This window comes from Astatotilapia calliptera, chromosome 14, assembly GCF_900246225.1.
Source record: "Astatotilapia calliptera chromosome 14, fAstCal1.2, whole genome shotgun sequence".
NCBI classification, from domain to species: Eukaryota; Metazoa; Chordata; class Actinopteri; order Cichliformes; family Cichlidae; genus Astatotilapia; species Astatotilapia calliptera.
The window spans coordinates 7,268,255-7,288,752 of NC_039315.1; the positions used below are offsets into that span (position 1 = coordinate 7,268,255).

At 38.2% G+C, this 20,498-nt stretch overlaps 1 protein-coding gene across 2 annotated transcripts in view; it reads right to left on the minus strand.

Moving 5' to 3' along the window:
• Positions 1-20,498, minus strand: part of gab2 (GRB2-associated binding protein 2) — a 32,553-nt gene that overhangs the window by 3,629 nt on the left and 8,426 nt on the right. For both annotated transcript variants that reach the window (XM_026192504.1, XM_026192503.1), the window contains exons 2-3: positions 13,000-13,300; positions 2,282-2,510 (exon numbers count right to left, since the gene is read on the minus strand). In XM_026192504.1, coding sequence (XP_026048289.1) covers positions 2,282-2,510; positions 13,000-13,300 — 530 coding nt within the window. The remainder of the gene's footprint in view (positions 1-2,281; positions 2,511-12,999; positions 13,301-20,498) is intronic.

A 20,498-nucleotide genomic window follows, 5' to 3' on the forward strand; every position in this document is an offset into this window, starting at 1 on the left:
TTGTTTCTCTATGTAAGCTGAGGAGGCTGTGTGCAAATATGCAATTTAAATTGCAGGCTTCTAATGGTTACATGAACTCTTTATTGTAATAAGAGATAATGCATTAATGCCACACCATTAATATTGACATAACATTTTGCTCTCTCTAATCTAATTTCTTTTTCATGTCAAATAACACACTTTGTTCCATCAATTCTTCTTCTTCTGTCTCCTGTGGATTTTCATCATCAATCAATAATTTTGCTCATTGCTTTGTATTCCATCATTGTGGCTGATTTGTGGGCTTTTTACGCAGATTAATTCTAGTCAGACCCACGGAGTTTCATTCTGACATGAATCATACCCTGCCACCAGATGCTTGTCTTAATTAGCACAATTGTGAAACAGAAGCTAGCAACATAAATATCTGCATAAAGCTGATGAGATGGATTGTGAGGTTTGATTTCCTGGGTTTTGCAGAGGTCCAATGCAGCAGATTTATGTGCAAATCGTGTGGCTGAGAGGGCAGTTCTTCCCTGGGTGAGTTTAAACCTATAGGAGTGATGAATTGCTGCCTCAACCTCATTGATCATCTACTGTGCCGGCTATCTGCCGAATGGCATCATTATTAAAGCTGACTTTTGATTCTTAAAAAACAGGCACGAAGGCGGTAGAAAGCAAGGTGCATGCTGATGCAAAACACAGGAGCACATTTAATATAAATGCCTGGTCCCTTTTATTCTCCTGCTCAGCATATAGCTGACACAAGCATTTATGTACCTACTTCTAGTTACCCCACATGTATTCACACCTCTGCATTTGTTCACATTTTGCTTTACAACTACAAAGCTAGGGCATTATCACATGTTACAAAGTCATATAAAGTCTAGCACGCTGTGGTATTTTTTAGATACACATGTACTGAATTTAATTTAAGGCAAGCAACATGTTTCAAAAAAGGTTGAAATAGAGCAACAAGAGACTGTAAATGCATAACGTGGAAAAAAATACTCCTAGTGGAACAACTACTTTGTTTAATTAATAACAGGACATCCTAGAGTGGCTGAGACTTACGCAAGTGCAGATGGTGAGGGTCTGCTCCTATAAGAAAGGCCTTATGGGCAAATCGCTCAGCATTTTAAAAATAATGGTTCTTAATTTAATGTTGTCAAAAATGTGGAGATCAGGATCTATGATGCATATTATTAAAAAGGATTCAGAGAATTATGACAAATGTCTATTAGACACACATTAATCTGTAATGGAAATCCCTGAATAGCACTTTGCAAGAGGATTTTAAGTGAATGCATTTTATCACTACATTTGCAAGTATATGTTAAACCATGAAAAGAAAAAATAAATCGATACGACAATACAACCAACAGCAGGCTCTGGTTGCAAAAAATGGCCTGCCTGCAGTCCAGACCTGCAAACCCACTGAAACATTTGGCACATCATGAAATGAAAAAAATGCAACAAAGAAAGCTGAAATCTGTTGAGCAGCTGAATCCTCTATCAGCCTAGAGTCTGAACATTTTCTGCTTTCAAAAACTGCAGCAATTGTTCTCTTCAGTGTTTACAGACAGTTAAAAGAAAAGATGATGCAGTACTCTGGCAAATATATCCATGTACCAATTTTTTTTAGATGTGGTGCATGCAATGAAATTAAAATTCGGCAAAGATCAAAAAGAAATTCAAATGTATCACTTTCAACATTTGGCAATTTGTCTTTGTAGTACTTTCAATGAAACACTTGATTAAAGAAATTTGCAACTCATTGCATTCAATGTTTGTCATTTTTCAAATGACTGATTAAGATAATTAAACACAAGTTGGGTCATGGCTGGATCTTGTTTAGAGCCTTTTTGCATTAATCTGACAAAATACTTTCATTTTTATAGTATTTGCTACACCGAATAAACAAAAAGATCCAACATCTGATTGTTTATTCTAATAATTATCAGCACAGCAAACCAAATGTTCATACCATGTTACAAAATGCAATCCATTATACCTTACCTTACATTTTCAAATTGGATCTAATTTCAGTGAATAATGAAAACCTTCTTTGTTTATACTTTCCACAATGCTTCATCATATGCGCTTCCACAGCACATGCGGCACTCACACTGACACACACACACACACACACACACGGTGACATCACAATTCTCAACCCTAAAACGTTACTTCTAACCCTCAGAGGCTTCTAAGCTGAGGAAACGCTGTAAACCTGTACGTTGACCTGCATTAACGGAAAACAGGAAACTGACACAGGACGCCTGAAGGTCATGACCTTTACCGTGCACTTTCTGTCTTCCTGCTAATGCACTGGTGGAGGAGGAGGTAGTCCTGGGGCGCACTGTTGGACATGGAGTTATGGTGTGTGTGGCGCACAGGCACATCAAATGTGAAGAGCACTGGCTGGCTGGAATGGACGGGGGCAGAGGACTTGCGTTCTCCGGTCAAAGGAGCCATTGAGCCGGTGACATCTGCTCCAACAGAACGGGGCATATGGTGTAACCTGCCATCTGCAGAGAGGAGACATTGGGATAATTGATTATTTCACTTAGGTTAGTTTTCTGTAGAAGTGATATGTTACATAGTATTATGCTTTAGAAATTATGAGCTTAGTAATCATCCCTTACACATTTCACTTCTGCTGTCAAAGTCTTTGTACTAAAAGGTGAAAGGGTTCTAGGTCTTCAGATGACCTAGTCTTGTAGTTAGGTGCAATCAGTCTACACTCAAATCAATAGAGAACAGGGATTTATCTCCAGGGAAGACAGAAAATCGTATCCTCTTGCTTTTTGGGATGCAGTTGAACAGCACATGATCCAAGTTATCCTTTTTGACCAAGGTCAATGTGCCTGTTTTTTATTTTTATGGAGCCACCTACTGTTTTGCACAGTGGGACTATGTGAACAACATGATCTCACAATCTTATTGCTTCTGTGTGACATTCCTGATATTTTCCACTGAAAGACTATAAAGAAAAGACAAATCTGAGATGGGGATGCTGGAAATAGACTGGGCAGAAAGCCAAAATGAGGAGGTGCACACTGAGCAGAAGGAGTAGTGAGTAGGCAGCCCACTGAAACATCGACCTATGGTGCATTGTGCAACACTAGCTGATAGGCGAAAGAGAAAAAAAATCTCAGCTACTGCTGACAGTAATCTCTTTCTTTCACTGTACAGTAAATGAAAGATTTTGCATAAGCAAGAATCTTTGAAGCTTAAAAAAAGAAAATACTATCTGACAACAGTCTTGAACCAAAACATATAAACGAGGACAAAAAGAAAACCTTTCCCTTTTTAGAAGCAGGAGAGAGTGTAAAATCAACTTTTCCGTCAGACAAATGACTAGTATTGCTTTTCACTTTTTCGTTGAATTTGTCTGTCCACTGTGACTCTCCTCAATCTTTATCAGGCCTTTACAAAGCAAGCTATGGGTCAAACTGCCCTTTAAGAAGAAGGCAATGTTCTGTGAGTCATAATATGTGCTGAGAAACAGATACAAATGTGGTGTGTGAGCATGTGTGTATGCATGTTGGACAGTTGGAGGGTGGGGGTTTTCTGGAGTCCAATTTGCTGAATGAGGTCACATCCATGCCTGAGGGGAAAAAAGGGCTATGCTATGAGGACTCCAAGCTAGTGGACACAAGCGAGATGCCCAGGCCCACAGCAACACAGGCGGGGACTCTCCCCAGTGATCCTCAATTACACCATTGTTCTGAGCAATTCCATTCTCCCTAGGCTGGTTAGGCATCATCTCCTTTCTCCACAAAAAGCTTTGTAAAAGCTTTCATCCAGTGCGGTGAGTACTAGGCCCATGAATATGGGTAGATATATTGATCTGTTGTCGAAAAATAGCCCCCGCCCCGCGCACCAGAGTGGACAGATGCAATGAAAAAAACAGAAGAAGGCTTGATGACTTTGATCCTGCGGAGAGAACAAAACTTCAACTAAAGAGTAACATGAGACAGCTGCACAAGATAATGTTTTTCTCTATGTTCTAAAAGATTTTTGATTAACTGCACATATCACTGTCAGAATCAGAACAACATGAAGGATGACTGCTTCAGTGTGCTGATGGAACAGCCTATATGGCTCATCACTGACACTAATGGACCTAATGATGTATGTTGCCACTGGAAAGCAATTCCAGCAACACAGAACAAAGCCGCAAAACAGAAACAGAGAGAAGAGCAGAAAATAAAAACACTCATATGTCCCCACAGATGCTACAAATTTTCGCTACACTAGTTAATGTACTGGGACGCTCAAAGTAAGGTGGAAAAATGCTTATTATTTACCGTTATTATCGTATAAATAACAATACCACAGCTTAAAAAGTAAGCCAATAAAACTAAGAGGAAGGAGTCAAATAAAATAAGAGGTTAGTAGTGATTTTTGTTTCTTTTTTTCTTCGGTTTTTAGTTTTGAGGCTGATTTCATTACCCAAAACGGTTTCTTTTCACTAAATTCAAACTGAAGCACCAACATCAAAGGCAGTTTAAAAAGACAAAGAGTTCTTTCCATGCTTGAAACAAATATCAGACCATCAACAGCAATGCATTGAAGGACCCTTTTGGTCGGTGAATGACACATTGCTTTGCTGGGTCAAAGAGCTCCTAAGTTCATGAGCAATTTTCCAATTATGTTCTATAATACATCACCTACTGTCTCATTGAGTCTGTGGCCATAATCTAATATAAGCTGGCTGCTGCTCAGAGGGCCAAAATTAGAACCATGCTGGATCACTCATGACAAGAAGGTCTTTGTAGAGTGCTCATTTCCTCCCAGTCCAACCAGAATAAGACATAGACATATGATAATTTAATATGAAATTAGAAATAAAAATAGAAAGTACCACTGACCTATTGAATTGAAATATACAGGAAGCAGCTGAATTTTTCATCAGCATTGCAAGTGAAACCCTTAAATACTGCATAAAAGATAATGATTTAAGGTACACTCTAAACACATGCCTTGAATGTAAGTACTTCAAAACCATTATTTCCTTAATGGTTTTTGTCAGAGATTGCACTTAACAATACTATCTTGTGGCTCAAACAGCTGCAGTAAGTACTGCACATTAACCTCAGATACATCAAGAGTGTACACAAAGGCCTGGCAGTGGTCTTGGTTTTGGTGGTGGTGCTGATGATTTTGGGGGTTGTTGTGTGTGTCTGAGTGCGAGACACAATAAGGTGACACAATATGTCTGACGTCTGCGTGCCCTTGAAAAGGAGACCACTACTTTTGGACGTTCATCTGAAAATGTATTCATTACATGAGCACTAAACTGTTTCTACAGTGCTGAACATAGCTACATTATTTGTTGTCCAAATCTGCTTGGCAGTCTATAAAAAAAGCACTGTGTCCCAGTGGGCTACATACTGGGTCCATTTGGATGTGTGGTTGCTGAGGGTATGGGACGTTTCCATGACAGTGATATAAATGGATGAAGAAGAAACTAGGCTGCTGCTGACATGGGTAACATCAGCAGTGAAGAGAGATGTTTGCATGGCATTCTTACTCTGCTAGAGTAAGGTTTCCCTTGAAAAGAGTTCACAAGAGTATTATGCAGACTAAACACGCAGGAGCTGATCACGTTACCCCCCGTGCCCACTCAATACCATGTGAGCGTCACCATCTGACCCCACAGTAACATCAGTTTCCCCTCAAAACACTGCACTCATCAATCAATTAAATGGCTTGTGCTATTCTGGGCCTCTGTATTATAGCGTCTGGCTAAATTATAAAACTTAAAATAATTTTAAATTTCATGATCCACTTCTATAAGGTGATGGATTGATATAAAAAGAAATAAATAGATATAAATAGACTGTAAATAAAAGATAGACATGACCACTGGGATTTTGGATTCCTCTTTCAAAACCTTGAGTTTGGCATTTTAATTGTTAACATTTCTTTTTAAACCAAACACCAAAGGAGGGCTATGGATCTAGGTGAGCCATGGAGGGCACTGCATACAGCAGTATCTTATAAATCACAAGGTAGCAAAGCTCTAATTTATATCCTACCATATTCAATTTTACCTTAAAAATATAAAATATTAACATCATGCCGCATCAATTAAGACATAAGACAGGCAAACTGAGATGAGCAGGCGGGTTACTTTTTCATAGACTTCTATGGAACTGAATTTCTTTTTACAACCATAAGGAGTCGCCCCAAAGCTTTTAACATAAATGCACATTTAGGGGTCCAACTTATAAAGAGTGCGTACATTACCCCTGTCCCTAGTCATCTTAAAAACTTAGTACATATATACTTGTTAAAAATGGATGTAACATGTACTGTTAGATCTAATAATTCTTGCTTTACAGCATAGAAAATGGATACACTTGGAAATATCATTTTTTCCATGAGGTCTCCATTTGTACTGTCCACAAGTTTCTCTAAAATTAAACTTGTAAATCAACAGTCACATGGTGCTAATGAAGAATTGCAAGGTAGAAGGGGCAAAAGGAAATGGTCAGACACTAATACAGGATGAACATAACTTGTTCTGATTTTCTGCTTAAAAAAAAACATATACCTAATAAATGCGTGTGTCACTTTTTCCTAATTGCTGTTTAGAAAAAGTGTAGGCATGAGAGTTATGCAGCTTCTAAGCAAGGTTTGAGCAGAATATCAGTGCAGCAAAGATTGCACTGTGGCTCATGTGATTACTCTGATTCATCTATGCATTTGAATTAATTTGTAAAATGATACTCCTTTAGTAGTAGCTTGCCGCCACTGTTTCTATAAACGCGCACATCATCCCTTCTGTTTTATTTGAACGTATTTTGATTTTATAAGGACAAGAAAATGCAAAGATTATCTTGGTTTCATAACTTTCACTACGGCTTTCAGTTTGCTGCAATAAGTTAAATTCCTGTCTTGAAAGGGAGCTTGACGTCTTGCCATTTCCTCCCACAGCATAACTGACTTTTCACGTTTTTTTTTTTCTTGCACGGTCAATGTGCAAGAAAAAAAAAAAAAACAATGACCAATTTTTTTTTAAAATCTTTATATCTTTAAGCAGGTTCCTAGTACAAAATCTGTTCCTTTATTTATGAATGATCAAATGGGGAAGTTTCGAGTAGATCACAATATTCCCTCGACAGTAACAGTTCCATGATTTTTTTCAAAACTGGCCACATCCCTCCATTCATCCATTTTAATGCCTCTACAATTCAGGCTGCTGCATTTACAGTTATAAATAGATTTTTTTCATTTCATGGCTGCTAACATGATCCATCAAAAAACAAAACAATGGGTCCTATCATGTAAAAGATGGACCAAAGAAAGAAAAAGAAAAAAAAAAAATCACCCCTAACTGGAGATTATCCTTGTCTCTGAGTTCAAACAGCCAGCCCAGAGCAGAACAAAGCCCATGATTGACGAGACGATGTTCCATTCATTAGATTGTGCTCGGGGGTGGGTCTCCCCGGGTGCAGGCACACGCCACACACCCAGCCATCAGCATCTGATAACAACAACACTCATCAACAGATTCTAAGAACAAGAAAAACATACAATTTGGGATGTGTCTATGTAAGGAAATCGGTTTCAAAATTACTTTTTAGTAATCCTCACTTTTGTCTAGTTAACAACAAATTGGTGTTGGACATCAATACTTGTTCAAAATGAAAATATTAACTGTAACATGCTTGCAAATGAAAACAACCACTAAAAGTGAACATGATTCTTTCTTTATGCATCTTTGAACATCCTAAAGCTGCTGAAATTCTTTATTTTACAAACAGAAAAGTCAACCCCTCTTCTATAACAATTTTGATGACGAGTGTGTACAATACATTCTCAAGTCTCTGGTTTTCAGAAATGCTGCCACTGATATTGTGGTTTGCATGGCATTGGCAGCAACAGAAACCTGTCCTCAGACTGCTCTTTGGCAGCAGAAACCTGACCTTCCAGAGCCATGGAGTCTCATTGTTTCAACAAAAATCAATGCAGATGAAGGGCACTTTGGGAGGGGAGAAGGCAGAAATGCATTTAGAGATTGTAAGACATGAAACAGGGACTGTGAAATATGGTTTGCATAATATTTAAGTATATATATATATATATATATATATATATATATATATATATATATATATATATAGAGAGAGAGAGAGAGAGAGAGAGAGAGAGAGAGAGAGAGAGAGAGAGAGAGAGAGAGAGAGAGAGAGAGAGAGAGAGAGAGAGAGAGAGAGAGAGAGATTTACAGAGCAACAGCGAGAGCAGTAGAGCAGTCTGCTCTTAGAGTAACAAAACTTTAAGGATATTACATAACTGACAAATATATTTGCACACTAGGTCCTCTAAAGAAGAACAATACTAAGAGTATTAGCACAAGTAATGTGCCAAATGCCATACTGGAACTGACTGGAAAATGTATGAATGCAAGTGTGAGAAAGTGTGCATATGAAAAGGGAAACAGAAAAGCAATGAGTCACATTACAAGATAGCGAGACAACAAGAGGGTTGTGTAACAATGAACTGTTAAGTGCTACAATTGGCCATCCTTCCTAATAGTTTTGACTTGAGCTGCAGCTTACCTCTTACTTCTAAGTTGATAAAGCCAACTTTGACTGACAAAAGGTAACTTCAGCTCAAGGTGCTGATATAAGAGATCCTGCCAAAAATTCACACTGACAGTGTAGCAAGAGCAAGAAGTGTGACACTTTGCACAATCTGTAATATTGAGTTCTTGCTGTTACTGGACTGCAACAGTTGTTGAAAAACTAAAATATGGAAGCTGATTTAATCAAGTCTCTGTATGACACGAAACACGATATCTGCATAATTTAGTATTTGTGTTTGTATGTCTCTGTCACATTATGCAATTTCCATAAGAGGAAGCAACTTCTTATTTGTTTTCCAGCCTAGCTTGTTTTCTTTCAAAGAGGGAATTCCCAGTCTGTTAGATGACACACTCACGTCATTGCTGCAGCTGCCTGCTAAGAGAAGAACCCATAAAATATCTTTACAGGTAAAGGATGTTTATCATATTTGATTTTCTATTAGCTTCAGTGAGCATCCACATATGCTAGCACCTTCATGAAAATATAATCACAAAACACACAAATGAAAGATTGAGCAACCGATCAGATTTCAGCAATTAACAACAGTTGATTTGTTGCATGGTTAAATGGCTCACCCCCCACGAGTGCTATGTGTTCATGGCACGATTGAGATCAGAGAGGTTGGAGGAAGAATACTGATGCAGGCACAAGGTCACAAGGTTGCATCGTTACTGCACGCCTCCTCGTCCCCTCCACTTCTCTTACTAACAAACATTTGCTCAGTGACCTCAAGGCAGTTTCTTCCAGCTGGAATGTGATAAAAAAAATAACAAAAGATCTACCACAAGGCAGGAACGTGTTGTCAGAACGGTACTGAAAGATTTCAACAGCAGTTTTGGTTATTAGCTAAAATATAATCCAGAGTACTTACATCCTTTTTTGACCATAATTACTGGCACTTCTGTTGGCAGTCAATTATCTGTGGTTGACAAAAGCCCAGCTGGGGTCACTAATGGCAAAGATACTTCCGGCTGCTCCTTTATTCACATAAAGAAGCCATAGGGCCAAGCTCCTAAAGTTTTTAAGAGGTATTATATAAAAAAATATTCTGCTTTACACTACTTACTACATTACTTTTGTATTAAAGCAAAAATGTTCAGTTTCATGTATTATTAACTTGAATTAAGGTTTGCAACTGTTTTAGAAAAAGGTTCATATTTTCCTCACTTAAAGAGAATTTCACAAAAAATGTTGTGGTGACGGTGGTTATGCTGTTGAAATACAAGCCATTTCCTCTTCAGATGCTACGAGACACTATGTGGTGACAGCACTGGTGAGTTTTTCTGATATTCTGGACTGGGTGCAGTTTGTACTTTGCTGTTAAATTTTTATCAGAGCAAAAAATTCAAAATAATGTGCCTATCTGAACTCTTCTAAAGCACTAGGCCATACTACTATTCTTGACTCTTCATCTACTACGCGACCTGAAGTCAGGCAATTGTTCAAGGATTTATGAGTCAGCACATTTGATGATTTTTGCATTAAAAAAACCCACATGATTACTGACTTTACAAATAGTAATAAAATAGTAATTAAAAAAAGCACATTACTATAATGTGATGTCAATAATGCAATACTGTTTTGTAATGCACACAAAAAATTCAAATGTAATCTTTAAACAAATAAAAACTCTGGATATAGGGTTTGTAGAGCTTTTAAAGCCCTTTAAGGTAAACTTTAGATTTTGCTCTGTATAAATGAAGGACTTTACAGGGTACATTACTGGATCTTGGAGTAACAGTTTTTTTTCCACATTGAGTCCGAATTCTTTACTAATTGTATCAACATGCCCTTGCTTTTTCAACAGGACAGCAGTACTGAAAGGCAAAATGTGCAACACTAGCTAACTGCACAGTGGGCGAGTGTTGATAGATGCAGTTGAAGATGTGATCATTTATTTTCACTGAGACACTGAGAACAAGCTGATAGCAAACAAGGCACCAGGCAGGCGGTACTACCAGGAAAGGAAGGATGGATCTGCATGAAAGTCAACAACTTACTCCCTGGAAAATTCTGACCTGTGCACAAAACTCTTGTGTAAAGCTAGTTTTACAAGGAAGTTAAATGTGGACTGATCTTGAGATGTGTGTGGTGATAAATTTTTGCATCTAGTAACAGATGGGAAAGAGACCAGGATGAAGAGGCAATGCTTTTTAATTAAAAAAACAAAAAAAAAAACACACACACACACACACACGCACACACACACAAAAAACAATAGCTTTAGCTTGTCTGGGTGGGGGAGGAGTGATACACAAAATATTTTAATCTTCAAAAAAAGACTCCTTTTATATCACACATAGCTACAACACCTATTCTATTGTTATGCTCAATTTTAGCCCCTGTTTGCCCCTCCCAGCACATCAGCACGCATGATAATTAGCCAATATCAGTTATTTATGTAACCACGGTAACTCTTTGAGGTACTGTTGACTGCGAGCCATCAGTGTAGCTGCTAAGAATACCCTGTAGCCACAGGTGGCTACTAATATTTAGAGTGGTTATTTTGCATTTAAATATTGCAAAAATAAAGTATTGTGCTAAGCTTTAACTCATGTAAATGGTTATTTTTGTTGTCATAAAATCTTCACTTCAGTGGTTTACATTAGTGTAAATGGGCAGCTTTTATTTCACTACTTTAGGCCCCTATAGTAATTTTGTCATCTCCACCAGTACTGCTGTGAAAACAAGCCAGAAGCATGACTGTATTAAGTCCCGTGACCATTTTTTTCATGGTAATCAAATTTTGCTCGCTGTTGTCAATTATCACCCCATCCAATCATACACTGAACATGACTTTCACATAGCTAGCCAAACCAAATATGGTCACTTTCAGTTCAGAAACAATACCAAACGCCAGGACAGCAATGGCCGAAATGCCAAATGCAAAGCTTAAAAATAGTAGCCGACAAACGGTACTGTCATGAAGGGGAACCATGGGAGCACAAGAATTTTTAAGAAAGATGAATCGGATAAAATCCCCCGAAAAAACATTTTCATGCCCATCTCCAGCATTAAAACACTTGAAGTACTTATTAGTTCTAGTTTGCCGTGCTAATTAAAATCAGAGTTTATCTGAAGTCGAAAACCCTCAAGCACAAACAATACCAGGAATCGAGATTCCTTCAAGTGGCTTTTCAGAGAATTCACTTAGACAAAAAAGGATGTTAAATTACAATTTATCATCTAATAGTATAAAAATAGAACCTGACTGTCACTGACTAAATAGTTCTGTGAATACAACGAAATAGTTACTTCCCTGTGAAAAGGCTGATGTGGTGCGCACACTAAAGAGGCTGTACTCACTACAGCAGTTGTCATGACATACACACTTTCCAAACCCACTCACTTAGCCTTACTCTGCTGGCCATAGTTGATACAATTTCAAATTCATCACAGGACTTTCATAATTATTGAACGTGAACCAAAGAGCTCTCCTCATCATGTGAGGATTATTACACTCTTCCTAGTTGTTTTTAATTCCACACCTGGTCATATTGCATGTTACACATGATCAACCATGTGCACAAAGACTAACGTCCACCAGCTGCCAGATGGCGGGAAAACAACAGCAAGAATATAATCTGGATAAGTTGGAATAAAAATAATAAAAATGCAGAGCATCATGAGCTATAGTAACTGTAGCTATATATATTTATATTTACTGTAACTATGGAGATATTTTTACACACACCAAAAATCTTGATCTATGGATTGTCATCTATAAAAGCAATCCATTCACATGTACAATGGATCGTAACTTAAGCGGTACCAAAATCTATAACAAAAACAAACTTCTAAAATATCTCATAACCAGAAAAAAAACATTCTGGATATAAAAAAAAGTAGAGGCATGACCATTTCTTTAAAAATAAAAAAAATATTGGAAAAATCTATATCAGTCTCAGACAATGTGTCTATTTATTTGACAGAAATGTTGCCATTGACATTATGTGGTTAAATCTCTGTTCAAAGTTCAAATAACATGCAAAAGTACAACAGAGGATTCATAAAAGACAGATGACTATATTCTGCTTTATAAAACTGTATTAAACTGTATACATTGTTATATGATTATTTTTGGAGTGTTTATTTATTAAAAGCATTAGGTGATGTTTTTAAGCTTTCCTGAAAAGCAGAAAAGAAGCAATGCATCCCTTTAACATCTTAAGTGAGTTGTTTTTTGGTTATTTTGGTCTGTAAAAGATTTTTTGAAAATTTGAATTCAAGGCAGACTAAATCACAGATCAACAGCAAATTAATTGTCTCGGCTAGCCCAAGAGATAATACATGGCAATACAAAGTAAAATTCTCAGAGATTTATTTTAGTGAATTAAAGATTTTAAAAAAGAGGATAGAAGGAAAGACAAACAGAAACCGAGGCTGATAGATGAGCAACTGTGTTTCTGTTCCCTACCGTGGCTGTCGTCCGACTGGTTGAAACCACACAGGTGGCAGATGGAGCGGACCCACTTGTTCATCTCTTCCTCAGTCTCAGCTACAAGATAGAAAGTGCGGTCTACAGTCTTGATGTCAAATACATAGCTGTCCTGGAACTCCTTCCTCTTAAAGGTCAGGCCTGCATCGACCTGCTCACAGCACTGCAGGTCGATCACCCGAATGGGCTTCTTAGAGTGATCATTCTTGTAGTACTCCAGAACGTCAGGGTCACCACTCATGCGGCCACTGCGAAGTATAAACCAGCGTTTCTTCCATGCCTGGAAATGAGATTGAAAATGTAAGAACGTGAATGCAGAACAAAACAAAGCAAAACGAAACACAAATACCAAATTATACAAAAGTTTTATTTAAAAAAATATATATATACAGACATATATACAAAAATATATACATTGTCATATATACATATATATATGTTTATATAAACACACACAATATATAGTTGGACTGTAAGCGTTGCACAAAAAGACAAAAGCTATTTCTGCACATACGCTTATGTGTGGTTTGTATGTGTGTTAGACACTGTGGGGTGAGGGGGCAGCAGGTGTTTGCTCTCTCCCAACGTATTTCCTGTGCCGATATCCCTCCTTAGGCTGAGACTAGCAGCGCTCCTCTAACACAGCTTCAGACTGCAGCCTCCTGCCACCTTAAAAACTGGTAATTCACACTTCTTCGGTCCAATCAAAATCATGCCACATCTGCAAATCATCATGTCAATTTTTGTCTGAGAGTAAATAAGCATTGTGCATCGTAACCACACGAAAAGCAGCAAAAGGTTCATATTTGATAATGTAAACAGCTATAATAACAAGAGAACTACAATGTCACACATTTCACACCATTAACATTGTTGTATGTATCAAATGGAAACGAGTAAAGGAAGAACGATGGCTTTCAATACAACAGTTGAATGTAGTTTTCCAGTGGCTGTCTAAAGGGACTCTGTGTTCTCTATGTTCAGAAACAAAAGAGGAAGATAGACCAGGAAGGCAAAGGAGGAGTAAAGGAGGGTTGGGGAGAGTAGGGGGAGACTTTTGGACATTTGCCATGATGCACTGCACTTCTGCAAGGCAATGTCTCACGTTCAGGCTGCTGACACACAGGATTCTGCAAGCACTCTCTCTCTCTCCATCAACACAGACACTGCTGCAAGGCTAACACCTCCCCCCAAACAGACACACACACACGGCAGAAAAATGGATTGTACTGATGTCTCTAGTGCCTTTCAGAAAGATTCCTAACCTCCTTGGAAAATAAGTATGCTAAATGTTTTATTTAGTTAGACCATTACTTCTGTGATGCAGAGGTCAGATTAATGGATAAAATAGCTTTGATATCTTTACCCTGCCCATGAAAACAAGCCTCAAATGAAATGAAGTAGTTAAGCATTTTGGTGATGTGAGAAATAAAGAGAGAAAAAAAGAATACATGTATGGATAGCAACAGGGACCCATAAAGAGATTAGACCTGTTAGTTTTATGAAAAGGTGGTTGCCGCTGAAAAGTAAAACTTAGGAGAGAGCTGCTGCAATGCCGGCCTACATGCCTGGTCCAACAAAACGACCTAGACTGAATACTACTAAGACGAACAATCAATCACAGGCCCTTTGAGAGACCTGGAAAAAATCCAACATGATATTCCTTCTCGACTTCTCTAAGTGGCGTTAAAGCAGGCTGCATGTTCTTGATGCCATTTAGCACCTTTAGCCAAAAAGCTTAGATGCTGAAAAACCAGAAGCACGCCCACAAAGTAGGAAAAAAAAAAACCTTCAAAAGGCACAACCAAAACTACATGTAGAAAATAGCAACTAGTGCAGCTGTTCCAATACCTCCACCCCAACTCACTGAAAGTAAGACACAGTCAGGTATTGAAGTACTTTGTGTTTGAGGAAAATGGCCATGGGGTGATGCCTGACTTGCAAAAGGTAACCAATGTTATCAAGCTTTTGAGACCAAGAGAGAAAGTACTACTAATTTAGCAAAGCACCAAAAACACCAGGACCCAGATCTGCTCGAACAGTTCAAGGTGGATGAGTTTCAGTAACAACAACTAAAGTATTATCCTACTTTGACATTACCACTGTGAAATGAAGTATGTCCCATAGGCTAAAATGTTTTCAAAAGCAAAATGCTTAACCTTATGCAATGTAACTAATATCACACCTTGTAGTAACATTAGTAGGCCAATATTTCATTCTGTGCCCTGTCAACAAAGTATAATGTTAACACTTTAAATAAATACATTTTTAAGCACATGGGATAATAATAATTTTGTTGTGGTATCAAAATGAGTATTGAGAACTGTATAATTCTACGCGTATTGGTTCCACCTAATACTATGTTTGTGTCATGATCTTCCTAGAGCATAATACTACCTTTCTTTGATCAGATGCACAACTGACACCTTCAAATTTATTTCAAAGATATATCTTTCTAAAGAGGTTTAACCAAATGCATCCCTTAGATTTGCTATTTTATGAATTTGCTGCGAGCTGTTCCCATTTTTTTTACTTTCTAAAATGTTTCACAAAATAATGTGTTAAACAGTGGTGTTTAATTACGATAAAGTACATTTCTGAGACAAATGTCATCATACCAATGGTTATTTTGACATTCTTTCTTGAACACATACTCTTTTCTGTTTTTTTCCAGGAAGTGCAGATTGTTATCTTATATTCGGCGTCTAACTGAAGTTCTCCTGAGGTACTAGTTTGCAATACTGTCTGTTTATTTTCTTTCAGACTGATAAACTGATAAAAGCTGTAGGCAGTATCATCTTAATAGTCTTGATAGTACAGCTGTGCTGCTGTACCACTAACCCCATATTCAGGAAGTAGAAAGAAGTGTGAACAAGATAATCAGCAGCATCTTCATGAAATGTAATACTGTGAAACATGTATTAGGTCATTTCTTGCTATGAGATGTTTTTTTTAATGTTTACTGATACTGATAATAACAACAAAGGTTGTGTGGAAACTGTCAGCAGTGATACTCCTCAAATTTGCACCTAAATGCTTCTGCTGGCGTATGAACTTATTTCACAGAAATAGAAACACAGGGGAGTTATCACACTCCTCCAAAAGAACCAAGCAGAGCACCATTTAAAGAAAAAAGAAAAACCACAAACAAAAGCAAAGTTCCACAAAGCTCTTTGATTCAATGCTATTACAATGCATTTAAAAAAAAATCTCCATAACTCTTGCGAACCCCATTTAAATATTTTTGCCTTTTTGGGAAAGACAGAGCATCACTTAATTGAGACCTGGAGAACTGCCCAGTTTCAAAAGGTCAGTGCAACCCAGTTGGGTTATTCCTGGTATCCCTCGGTTGCAACCAGCACATTAAAACAGGACAGCTCTCAACAACAGAGTGAAGAAAATTTATCTAGAAATCTTTATGCTAATCAGAACATTACTCAGTTGTTGGAAAATGAAGCTGTTGCTTACGAACAAATCACAACTCGCATAAAATAAAGGGGAAGACTAAAAACAACAGTTACACGTCATGTTAAGCTTCCCACGAAATGCAATATTATCTTAATAATGCAACTGGCACTGTAGCCTCTTTCCCAGTGAACTGAATCATAAGGGAGTAAGACACAAGGAAACGAGCATACTCACCCCACTGCCTGTACTACAGAGCATGTCTAAGCACATCAATCACACTGTAAGTAGTGGGAAACAAGGGCTGAAGCTGTAAAATAGTCTGTATTCTCCCATATCTCTAAGCTGGATGAGGGATGTGTTTAAGCTGCATCAGTGTTTAGCAAAAAAAAAAAAAAAAAAAAAAAAAAAATGGCGGGTGGTGTCTCAGCACAGAAATAATGCCATAAATAACGCCCTTGTTAACAACTAGACCGGGTAGTTCATGGGACCAGTGAGAGAGCTCTAGGCCAGGCCACTGATCACACTCAAAACTAATATGGTGACAGAGAGCTGCACCATTGTCTGAGCAATGTACTGCAAACTATACAGGACATGTGGCATCTCCCATGTACTAGTATTATTTCATCAAGTCAAAGTCTAATAAAGAAGAAGCAGAAAACAGGACAACAGTCCTGTGTAAAGCACAACACAAAAATGTTAATGCTAGTGAAAGCACAACAGCCAAAGTTTACCCCCCCTGCATGAGCACTTTAAGGCTTCCAAGAATTCAATTCGATCATCCAATAAAAGCTTGATATTACCTTGTTTCAGCAGTGTCGTTTGTCCTGTGCTGATGGCAGCTGGCTACAGATACAGAAACAGCAGCGGCATACAAAAGACAATGTGTGCATGTACTGTAGATGGATAGGAAGGAAAACACTCAATACCAAAACCATACAAAACAATTCTATGACTGTGGTTGCATCTAAAAATAGGACTAAAACTAGCTAATATTGCTGGCTCCTTTTGTTAGGATAAAGACATGCTGTGGAAGAGAGACAGAGGTTAATAACAGATATGATTCAATGCAGAGAGGTCTATTAATACATAGTGAGTGAGAAAGGTGACTGGAAAGGAAAAACTCAATGCATCATGGGAATCCCCCGGCAGCCTACATCTATTGCAGCATAACAAAGGGAGGATTCAGGGTCACCTGGTCCAGCCCTAACTATATGCTTTAGAAAAAAGGAAGTTTTAAGCCTAATCTTAAAAGTAGAGATAGTGTCTGTCTCCCGAATCCAAACTGGAAGCTGGTTCCACAGAAGAGGGGCCTGAAAACTGAAGGCTCTCCCTCCCATTCTACTTTTAAATACTCTAGGAACAACAAGTAGGCCTGCAGAGCGAGAGCGGAGCGCTCTAATAGGGTGATATGGTACTACAAGGTCATTAAGATAAGATGGGGCCTGATTATTTAAGACCTTGTATGTGAGGAGCAGGATTTTGAATTCAATTCTGGATTTAACAGGAAGCCAATGAAGGGAAGCCAAAACAGGAGAAATATGCTCTCTCTTTCTAGTCCCTGTCAGGACTCTTGCTGCAGCATTTTGGATTAGCTGAAGGCTTTTCAGTGAGTTTTTTGGACATCCTGATAATAATGAATTACAGTAGTCCAGCCTGGAAGTAATAAATGCATGAACTAGTTTTTCCGCGTCACTCTGAGACAGGATATTTCTAATTTTAGAGATGTTGCGCAAATGGAAGAAAGCAGTCTTACATATTTGTTTAATATGTGCGTTGAAGGACATGTCCTGGTCAAAAATGACTCCAAGGTTCCTCACCGCGTTACTGGAGGCCAAGGTAATGCCATCCAGAGTAAGAATCTGATTAGATACCATATTTCTAAGATTTTCAGGGCCGAGTACAATAACCTCAGTTTTATCTGAATTAAGAAGCAGAAAGTTAGCGGCCATCCAGGTCTTTATGTCTTTAAGACATTCCTGCAGTTTAACTAATTGGTGTGTGTTATCTGGCTTCATGGACAGATAGAGCTGGGTGTCATCTGCATAGCAGTGAAATGTGTAGGAAAACAAACCAACTCAGAAATAAGCTCCCGCTTCACAGAAATAGGAGGACGCAGTTATCTGGTATGTGTTTTATATCAAACTTAGCATCATAAATACAGTGTCATCCAAAAATGTATTGTACTGGCTCGTCTACTTTAAAACACAGTAAAAACAGGCTCTGTCTGATGTACGCGAACAAATAGAGCCTCGCAGTGCCAATCACACCGTCTAATGAACTTGGAGATGGCCGTGGCCTAAACAATTATCTAAGGTGTGCCTTTTACAACACTACGGATATACATAGTGTGTGGTTAGTAGTAGGCTGTGTCAACAGGCTGGATGGCGTACATCAGTCAACATGTTTTTAAATGTGCATGAGCAAACAGTCATGACTATGCTATCCAAGCTAGGGGTTAGAATAGTCTTGTTTACATCTGGTACTATTAAAGGAGTGAAAGAAGAGACAACAGGTTGTGTTTCTTTGACTGTACCTCCTCTGGTTTACCGGATGCTGTAGTATACACACACACACACACACACACACACACACACACACACACACACACACACACACACACACTACACAGCTGCACAAACACTGGCACTGTAGAGCTGCAGCAGACCCTCTGTAATCACCCTGCGTGTCTTTGTGTACATTTTCTAATCTACTACCAGTTTTTATTATGGTCATATTGTGGAAAAGGGAATTACATCATGTCATCTTTACTTGGTTTAAGCTGAATTGGACACCTCGGCCGGCGTGCCCTTGTTTAATAGCGCTCACACACTAAAAACACCTGAGAGACGGCACGAAAACAAACAGGTGCTTGCTCATTGCCAGTGAAGTAAAGTAAAAAGTGATAAACAGGATTCGCTGGTCACTTTTACCTCCCATGAAATCTTATTTGTGAAATTCATTAATAATAGTAGACAACAAGGAGTGCTCATACAGTGTTAGCATGATGTAGCTTTTCATTCCACTCATCCTAAGCAACTGTCAATTATAGTAGCCCTCCTACAAAAAAAACCCCCCATATTTATCCTATAACAGTGAAATGAAGGAGGAATATTTAATACACAATACTTAATTTTTGTGCCTGTCACATGCTGCTTGATTATGGTTTAAAAGAAAAATCTTTCAACAAAAGAACAACAGTGAGGATGACTTTGCAACATGTGAATTAGGAAGGACAATGGTTAAAATGACCGTGACTCTGTGAGTAAATGCCTAAACACTTGTGATTCCAGTTTATGCGAGAGGAGACAAAGCTGGATACACAATGACAACAGAGCCCTGATTATCCAGTCCCAATCAATAGCAGGTCACACATAACAACACATTGTAGGAGCAGGCTGGAGTTTGAGCAAGTGAGGGAATGTGATCGAGATTAAGCTGAAGAATAGCACACGGCCATCTACACAGCACAAAAACACAGCGTAATCTGAATTATTCTCGAAAACTCCTAGAAAACAAAACAATGAGGTACTCAATCTGCAAGAGAGGAGAATGATAATCCACTAAAAGTAAGTTTGTCTTGTCTGTGCTTAAAAGGTACCATTCATCTGTATTTATCTATACGACATCCATTTATATAATCTTACATAAGCCACAAATGGTTCTTTGGAAGCTGTAGAGTTCACATGGGTTCTGAGTAAGATGCTAAGCAGACAAAGTTTATAAAAGACATTCTGGAGCACTTGCAATAAATTTAGGTTACAAACAAAATGTGCCAACAGTATGCATCGTTAGCCGCTACATTTACTGAGTGGAGAAGAGTGGGACGCAGCTTTGTCCCAGCCTTGTGCCCAGTAAGGTAAACATGAAAAAACGTTAAACAGAAGAGTTTCTGTGAGTATAAACTACTGGGGAATATAGCAAATGCATTAGAGCACTCCTGCAATTTAAATCAAACCACTCATGTTTCCCAATAGTCAAAACACTAGCCTTGGAAGGACAGCAGCTGGAATACATAACACATAAAGATAAGGCCTAAACATGCCCATAAATTCTCGTAAGTTAATAAAAGG